At 40.2% G+C, this 9,210-nt stretch overlaps 1 protein-coding gene across 1 annotated transcript in view; it reads right to left on the reverse strand.

Annotated features, from left to right (window-relative positions):
• The window catches only part of patl1 (PAT1 homolog 1, processing body mRNA decay factor), a 58,144-nt gene extending 52,888 nt beyond the window's left edge, over nucleotides 1–5,256 (reverse strand). The window contains exon 1 of the mRNA XM_039801515.1: nucleotides 5,140–5,256. Within this exon, the coding sequence (XP_039657449.1) occupies nucleotides 5,140–5,154 (15 nt within the window). The 5' untranslated portion in view covers nucleotides 5,155–5,256. The remainder of the gene's footprint in view (nucleotides 1–5,139) is intronic.
• Between the last annotated feature and the right edge of the window lie 3,954 nt (nucleotides 5,257–9,210).

Here is a 9,210-nt window from a genome sequence, read left to right on the forward strand (position 1 = left end):
CTTTTACACGTAGCATATAAGTGATTGTATTTGCGCCCCCTGCTGTTGGCTGTTAATACCACTTTAATAGACTTTTTTGTACCGACGGCCGTCGGTTGGACGGCCGTTCTGGACTTTTCCAGAACGCACAGATTGTCAGTCCGTCCCTGCCTACTAATGGAAAGTGTATTGACACCACCCCCACCCCTCGCCAAGACCCCCCTAGGAAGCAGCTCGATTGGTTAAGGTTACGAGCCGATTGGTCACGGTTACGTTACCTTGAGTAAGCATCATGGACACCTGGCCAATATAATGATATTTTAGGCTCCTGGGGCTCGCTATTGCTATGGTGGGATTCGAAAGGTAATAACGCTGTCGACAGGTTGTCGTTTCAATGAACGTTGGCTGGAAGATGAAAAATTATTATGGATTAAACGGGGACAAACCCTACGAGTTGCCTCTTGTAAAGTCTGCAAAAAAGATGTGCAGCTTTTCACAATGGGTGAGTCTGTGCTCTCGAGTCACATGAGGTAAGTTTCAAGTAAGCCAACTGTAGCCTACTGTACACGTTAGCGCCTAGCTAGCTATTTGTTTACGCTAGTAACTTCTAGCTAGGAATTCGCAGGCTAGCTAAGTGACAGAGTACTTGGTGTGATAATGTAATGCCATAGATATATATATCTATGATGTAATGCAATGTTAGTATTGCATGGCCGTCATGGCACGTTCATTTGTGGAATATGCAGGGAACATAGCCAAAGTTACATCACCGTAACTGTAACGTTAACTACCTGCAAATTAAAACCTGAAACGTTAGCCCGGTGCATAACAACAATCGTTGGTTGCTGACCAAAAATCGTGTCAGATGGAGTGTCATACAAGTAGCCTACTGTAAGGTTGCCTTATGCACTATTTGCACTGCTCTATTCCAGTAGATAAATGTATGTCTTGGGAATGAAGTACATTTCTTTTCAATTAATATAGCTAGGCTATTTTTGAGGCAGGTGCCTGTGCACTGTCAGAGTCTTCTGGATTAAAATGGAATTACAGGTTGTTGTTGTTGTTGTAGCACTGTCTCAGATTTAGTTCAATATTCTATATCAAGAATGTGTCCCAAAACCAAGGCTTGTAAAATATTTCTGTTCAATTCCTATGTCTTCATATTTTAGCCCTTGAAATTACTTCAGTTTTACAGTCTGAAAATCACATTATCTGGGAAGCAACATTTGGACATTAATTCATAGGCAGCCCAAACTTTGTAGGGTGGAAAACAAACATGTCAATATGACTAAACCGTTAAGTTTGTACGGCATGCCCTAGATTTGGAAAAAAGTGTGAAAGGACATTAAGGGTAGCATAAACTTTGAGCAAAATCTAAGAGGGTGCATCAACTGTTTTCCTGGATTTTGACACACAATGACTCAGCTGCATGTCGTTTGGCTCAGACCCCCCCACTCAGTGCTCCTCTCCATAGCTGTCTTACTGTATGTTATGTTAGGAACCATGAAGAGAAGGTGATAATTGTTTTTACATTGACTCAAGCAGGTTAGATAGCTTAGACAGTGATACATTTTGAAAAATAAAACTTGTGTTTTGCTTAATTATCTGATCCTTCTGCTATTACGAAACACAATTTTGTCTGTTTATAGTAGTATGTCTTTTAATGTGACAAAAACACTAAATAATACTATTTAGTATTGGTATATATTTTACGGTGGTGTAAGGTGCTGGAAAAAGCTTTAAAGTGGACATTGAAAGTGCTTGAAAAGTGCTTGAATTTGACCTTGGAAATGTGTACGAACTCTGAGTAATGTCATAATTATGAATCCAAATCCATTGTCATGATTGATTGACAAATCCATTATCATCAATGATTGCATTTCAATGTTATACATTGTCTATCTTGTTTTAATTCATACCCATGTCTCTTTTTTTTGTTTTCACAGATGCAGTGAGGGAGCGATTCCCCAACACCGAGGTGGCAGAGATCCGGGCCTTTCTACGGAGGAAGTGCAACAATGAGAGCCACAAGGCCTCTAGTAATTCAAGTAGGGCTGCACAATTAATCGAATTTTAATCACGATCACGATTTTGGCTTCCCACCATCAAATTTGCGTGATCGAGCGATATTTAAAATGTGTCATTCCGTTCATAGAACGCTCCTTATCAAAGTTTTTGCAAAGCCAATCTAGCGCTCCATAAACCACAGTCTGATCACGTGCCTCCATGAGCCAATCAGAGTTGTTCCCTGCACCGTGCAGCTAAGTTTCTAGATGTAGACAGTCACAGAGGACAGAGTAACGTGAGGAAAATTCCACAACAGGGAGCAGTCGGTCATCATAAGCCGGTCACAATGTTTACCAGTTTACCAGTAAACCCAACATTGTGTCCCGTCCGTTTTGTTTTTCAGACAACAGCAGTGACCATTGTGCTAGTTTGTGTCTTTTAGCTCATAGCTTTAGCAGCAGACTGTTTGACATCCCGCTGTTGGAATCCTCTACAGTGAAATACAGTCACACTACACCGTTTTAGCTATCAGCATTTTAGTCGTGTTTAATCCAGTTACTACTGTAGCTAACGGTAAGCTAACGTTACCTGCTGTGTAACGTGTTATTAGTGTTTGCTAGCGTGACATGCAGCGATGTTTAGGTTGCTTCTAACGCGGGTTTCGGAACATCAGAGCGCAACGCAGACATGTAAGTGGCAGTGTAATGAGTCACCGAAATCCGCGTTGCTATTTCGTCCGGTAGATTCCGGGCACCACATGCGCCGTTAACGTGAACAGAAAATTGCGTTGCCTGTATCTTTCACGGCAAACGTGCATGTGTGGAAAGCGGTCGCACAACAGCTGAAATGGCATACTCCTTCAATAAAGGTAGAGGAATGTAGCACAATATGGATGTAAAAGCAGTTATAATTAGCCTATGTGACAATAAAATTTGTTTTGGTTCAAATCAACAAATAATCGTGATAATTAATCGTGATCTCAATATTGCTCAAAATAATCGTGATTATCATTTTGGCCATAATCGTGCAGCCCTAAGTCAGAGCTAGATGTGCATGTGTAGTAAGTTGTTCGCCATTGTTCTCTTCCCGGCATTTCAGAGAAAGTCGACGGTTCAAGGTTCCTGCTTTTGCCAATATCTGCTTTTGTGTGTTACTTTTGTGTCAATAATAAAGATCCTTTTCTGAAATGCAATTTGTAATCTGTTGATGTAATGCACTTTAACTGAATTGTAATATACACTTGTAGTGTAATAGCAACATTCATGCTTAAGTATTACAAAATGGGGATAGAAGTACAGATGAAGTATACTTCAAACAATTCATTTCTACCTTACACTATAATAACATTGCACTGAAAGTACGCGTCTATGATGTTTAGGTTGTAATTGAACTTCACTTCAAAACACATTATTATTGTCCTAGTGGGACACTTTAAAAGCACTAAATATAGTTAGGAAGTGCATTTATAGATCACTTGAAATATTACAGAGGCATACTAAATTAACATAGTTTATAGTAATTATAAGTATGATGGCAGTATGCACAAAATGTACTTAAACACAACTATAAGTTGCACTGCAAAGCCTTTTTAAGTGTATTTCCATTAGACTGGCGATACAATGCAATTGTACTGTAAGTGTGCTTAATTGCTCATGAATCTTGATTGTCATTAGTGTATTTTAGTGCACTTGAAGTTTAAAAAAAGTTGTTCCATTTTAGTATACTATTTACACTTGAAGTGTAGTCAAATAGATGTTAAGTTGAAGTTAATACATAATTGAATACACTTAACTATACTTTGTTTTGACGAAAATAGTACAAAATGTAGAAAATATACTTAGTACACTTTATTAAAGTATATTTTTAATAGAATTCTTTTTCACCTGGGTGTTTAAAGCGCACACGCACACACTTACTTCATACAGACCATTCATTTATGTAATTACCAGAAAAGGTTTCCTTTGTTGCAACAACAAGGGAAAAGTACAAGACACTCTAAAGATAAAGACACAATAAATGTAAGTAAAGAGAATGAATAGTGAAGGTGTAGTGATTAATTCTATGTTTTTAGCCAGTTGTAGGCTTGCCAGTAATTTTCTTAAAATACAAAAAGGACATCCAAAATGTAAATAAACATGGGTTTCCAGTGCAACATTACACTAAAGGTTTATGGCCATTTTGGCTTCAATAGCAAAACTAGCCATCAATTTGCTGCTGCTAATGGTGGCATTATAAACCATAATAATAAGTGTGAGGATTTCCTTTTAGTGCCAACTTGTGGCCATGAGCCTATGACAATAAGTCATCCATCCATCCATCTTCGTCCGCTTAAGTCATTAATAAGTATAATAATTAACGCTAGGTGCAAAAAATATATAACTTAGCTAGCATGATTAAATGTCAAGTAGCAACCGATGCACTACAGAGGTCAAAATGTGCAAAATTTTGAAAAGCGAAAATTTAGTTGAGTGACAATTCAGTTTGACTCAATACTAGCCCAACTACACTATGACTTATAGTTAACATATAGCAGTGACAAATACCAGTTACATTAGCTAGCTAGTAAACTGTGACCGGGCATGGGGAAACTCACTGGGGAACACATCACAGCGTAGCAGCAGTCGAGACATTAATTTAGGTAACGTTAAATATACCGGTTTATAGCTCCCCTTTAAGTTTTACCAAGTTTACATTATATGAATAAACAGCACTCGTGACTTTTTCTCCAGGATCTTCTGACACCATGCAGGTAGCAAGTGAGCCCGTTAGCCACAATGCTAATACTGACGTTACATCACGCAGGACGCACGTCGATGGAAAACTGCTGCCCTGAAATTAACCAATTGATACTGTCGGGACACAGCTTAAAACTGTCGCATATTGGCATTTCATAACTGAGATTAATTTATGAAACAATAAGCTCATCCTTGTCACCATTGGAAGGGAGCGCTCCCCTTTCCTCTGCCTCATATCACCAGGCAAGCTGGCTGCTTCACAGGCCGCCAACCACATTGAATTTGGCAGTCGCATAAACAATAGACAACATTCACCATATAAATCAAACACCATCTGTTATTACTATCAGCTCTCTGTAAAACATCCGAAATTATTTTTCAGGAAAAGGGCACATGGGTCTTGGGGTACATTACTCACCTGAAATCGGAACATCTAACGTTATCTTTAGGCTTTCGGGAAAAGAAGTGCTTCGGGAGCGAGGTGGCGCGCAAATGACGCAACAGGGACGTCCACTTGAACGTGCGTTGCGGAACAACGTGAACGAGCACGTATTTGGGGGCGGCACTGGGCGCTGCTGTTTTCACTTCTGCTGCATGCATGTTCTTTTCGGATGGTCCCATTTCCCGAGTTGTCAAGTCGTTTTTCCTACTTTGGTGTATTCATGAGATTTAATAGGCGCTACAAAGAAGATGTGTTGTATTTTGTTGCTCAGGGCATTTAAACAACACATTGATCGGTTTCCAATATTTATTTTCAGTTTGAAGCTGATTTTCTTCCAGATGTGCTGCACCAGTAACAATACATTCCCTTAAGCCACCAAAATATTGCATTAGCGTACCTGACTTGTTATCAGGGTTAATGCTAATAAATAATGTCTTACTAATCTAGGTCACACTATGTAGACAGCGCCGCAACGGTTAATAGCCTATTGCAAATTACGTGTGAAAAAAAAGTGCAATACGTGAATTAACATTCCTTATAAACCATAACCCATATCTACGGTGGCCGATGAAGATGTTTTCTTAATTTGCTTGTATTTTGTCTATTTGCGTGTTTTCTGAAAAGGAAATTGAGAATCTAGAACATGTATTTTTTCTGTGTGAGTTGGTGGAATCTTTCTGGAGAGATCTGCAGAGATGGTTGCAGACCAGGGAAATTGAGATACCACCTCTGACAGTGAAGAATATAAAGTTATAATATAAAGATAAGAAGGTAGGTTTTGTTCTCAACAATTTGGTGCTTTTAGGAAAACATTTTATAGATAAATGTAGATATTTTAAGACCAAACCCTCCCTGATCCATTGGAAGAATGAGTTAAATCTTTTGTGTAAGTCATTGAAATGGATTAAGGATAAAAAAGCCCTTGAATTGATTTATTTATTACTCTTAACTTAATTTGAGATAGCCCCTTCAATTTAATTTTTTCTCATTTTATTTTCTTCTTTATGTTGATTTGTTATGTATAAGCTCCTAGGTTTTGTTTATATCAGTGGTTCTCAACCTTTTTGGGACCAGCGCCCCCCCCCTATCCATTATCTAGGTCCCTTACCACCATCAAAAAAGATGTAGGCTAATTGCCCTGAATATTAATGATTAGGTCCTATTATTGTTATGATAATTATAATAGTTATTAGTCCTATTATTGTTGTTACTATTGTTATAAAAAATCATCAAAAAATCATATCATTGAATGAAAAATGTTCGACAGCTAAGTTCATAGAATTATTAAAGATAAATGATGTTAACATTTAACATAGACTATAAAGTTCACGACAAGACCGATTCATAACACTGCAGTACAGAGTTTATATAAGATGATACTCTGACGTCCCGTTCCCTTGAAGGCAGCACGGAGCTGCACCACAGAAAGCCTAAAGAAACACAAAATAGAAGAAGAGTTAAAGGCTGATTTATACTTTTGCGTAAAATCGACGCCATTGCTACGTATGTAGGTACGTGAAGGCACATACCTACGCCGGACCTATACGCCGTAGCCTGACGTGTACCTCTCGTCGCAGCGACGCATGCTGCTTGGCCGTGGCTTGATAGCTTTGCATTTCGCCCGACTCATTTCCTGGTTCTCCTTCTCCATAAACAACATGAAATCAAGGAGAGGGTTAATTTTTCCTGCTACAGATTCCCCACCATGGTCAGAAAGAAGAGGGGAGACACTTTGTTTCTCTCACTATGACTCTAGAGCTATGTTAGCTCGCAGCCAAGGAGCACCACATCACTGAATCCTGCTCATTTGTTGCTGGTCAACTTATAACATGCATGGCCTCTAAAATCTATGCAATGCAAACTCTTCACTTCATCGGGGCGTAGCTCGGTCAAGGTTAGGGAAAGATTTGGAGTTTAAATATTTGGATGGTCAACACAGTTACTTTCAAATGGGATGCAGGCTGTAGGCGTCAAAATCAAATGTTTTATATGGCTGCATATAAAACATTTGACTTTGACAAGCAGTTGATGAGCAATGACACATAAAAAAAAAAAACCTGCGTATGCTGATCAATCATGTTACATGCATTTTTGAAAGATACATCACATTTAAAATTACAAATGAAAAAACATTAGATTTCAATATGTAATGTTTTATGTAGTCACTGCAGCATTAGAAATGCCAATGGCAATTTGTCACATTGTCACATAGACTATAAAAATAAGTTTACAGTGTGCACCTGGACATGTGATTGTTGGGAATTGGATCAGGGCTAGTGTTGATGCTGGACACTCTGGCTGCTGGAGAGTGTCAGCTGCACAACACAGCCAGAGTCACTTTGAAGGAAGTGGTCTCTCAGAAGCTTAAGGCCGTTTTATGCTTCTGCGTCGAATCGACGGCGTACCCCTGCAGATCCCTCTGTGTCTATGCCGGACCCTACGCTGTAGCCTGATGTGCACCTCTCGAAAAATGTAACCACACGTTGCATTTCCCCCAACTCATTTCCTGGTTCTCCTTCTCCATAAACAACATGAAATCAAGGAGAGGGTTAAAGGTGTTGTCCGCGAGGCCAGATGAAAACTCAAAAACAAAGAAATAGCAGAATCCATGTCATTTCTTGCTTTACAACATATATAGCGTTGTCAGTATTAACAAGATAACCATATAATCACTTAGATGTGTTTTGAAAAGCAAACTATATCATTGCTTAGAGTGTGTGTTGAAAACCCCAAAAAATATCTGTCTTTTGCTTACATACTGATCTTTTTTGCATTTTAGGGCAGAAAGAGCTTTCTTTGAGAAACTGTAAAGTGTAGGAAAGCACCTAGACAGATAAGAGCACAGGCAGGAGCTGCGGCCTTGATGGGTGCATGCAGCTGTGTGTGTGCGCGTCTTGAAGGCACATGTGTGGCCATACACAGCACACGAGCTGTAGAGTTCATGAGGTTCATTACTGTTACGTTATTTGTGAAGTGTTTCCTACATTACCTTACAAGGATAGGGAAGTACATATAGTACGTCCCTTTTGATAACTTTGGGAGGAGTAAAATGTTTTTTGTGTATAAATATGAGTGTTTTTGCCGAGTAGCGGCCCCTTTCGGGTGAGCCCCTCTTTTGGGTCCCTTTTGGGTCCCTTTCGGGCTCCCTTCGGGCTCTTTTACCGAGTGCTTTACGTGGCATCGGGATACCATGAAGCCTTCTCCTCGCTGAGTGTAAGGGAGGAAAAAAAAAAGAAAAAGACTATCTCTGAGAAGCGGCTTCGAATACCTCTGTTATACAGAGGCCAAAAAGTGTTCTTCTCTCTTAGTTTTTACCCAGACGCTCTCTTCGTTGCGTTGTGGGGAAGATTTATTTACCCTCTTCGACATCGAAGAAGGAGATTACCTGCTCGTTTCTGAGTGTGGGAGAGACAGGGCCAGGAGGAAAAGAGAAGCAGCTTTAAATACCTCTGTTAGAGCGGAAGCTTTATCTTTATTCTTAGTTTTAGTTTTATTTTGTAAAGCACCACTTGCTTTTAATTTCTGCTTTTGTCACAAAATAATAAAAACCACCTGAATCCGATTTTGGATTAGGGGAGCCAATCTTTGCCAGTTCTTTATTTTCTCTGGGATCGTACCGCCCGCTGTCAAACGGGGAGGGTTTCCCCCCTTACGGGGGTTAGTGACTCCTCTTTAACCGCCTGTGGAGAGTTGCCTCCCGGCGGGGATCGACTTGGACACGCAGACCTCCTGTTATCTCCTAGTGGGAGTGCATTTCCCTATCCGCGCGGCCTGGTCAGAGCCTCTGAGCATCCCCCTCTCTCAGTCGGGCGACCAAGAGGGGCAAGGCAGGCGTCCTTGAGAAGGAAGGGACCTCCGGTGACCCTGGGAGGACGGCTGAGACCGTGAGTACTAAAGAAAAATCATTGGTTTTAAAGATCCCCTCGGGCAGTGCTTGTCATATACAGGGGGATAAGAGGCCGTGTTTTTGGGGACGTCTGGTGTAGTGTGTATCTAACCTCTTGTCTCGCCTTCGGGTTCCCTGATCCGGGCGAGGGCTTCTCCTTA

The sequence above is a fragment of the Perca fluviatilis genome, chromosome 1 (genome assembly GCF_010015445.1).
Source record: "Perca fluviatilis chromosome 1, GENO_Pfluv_1.0, whole genome shotgun sequence".
NCBI lineage: Eukaryota > Metazoa > Chordata > Actinopteri > Perciformes > Percidae > Perca > Perca fluviatilis.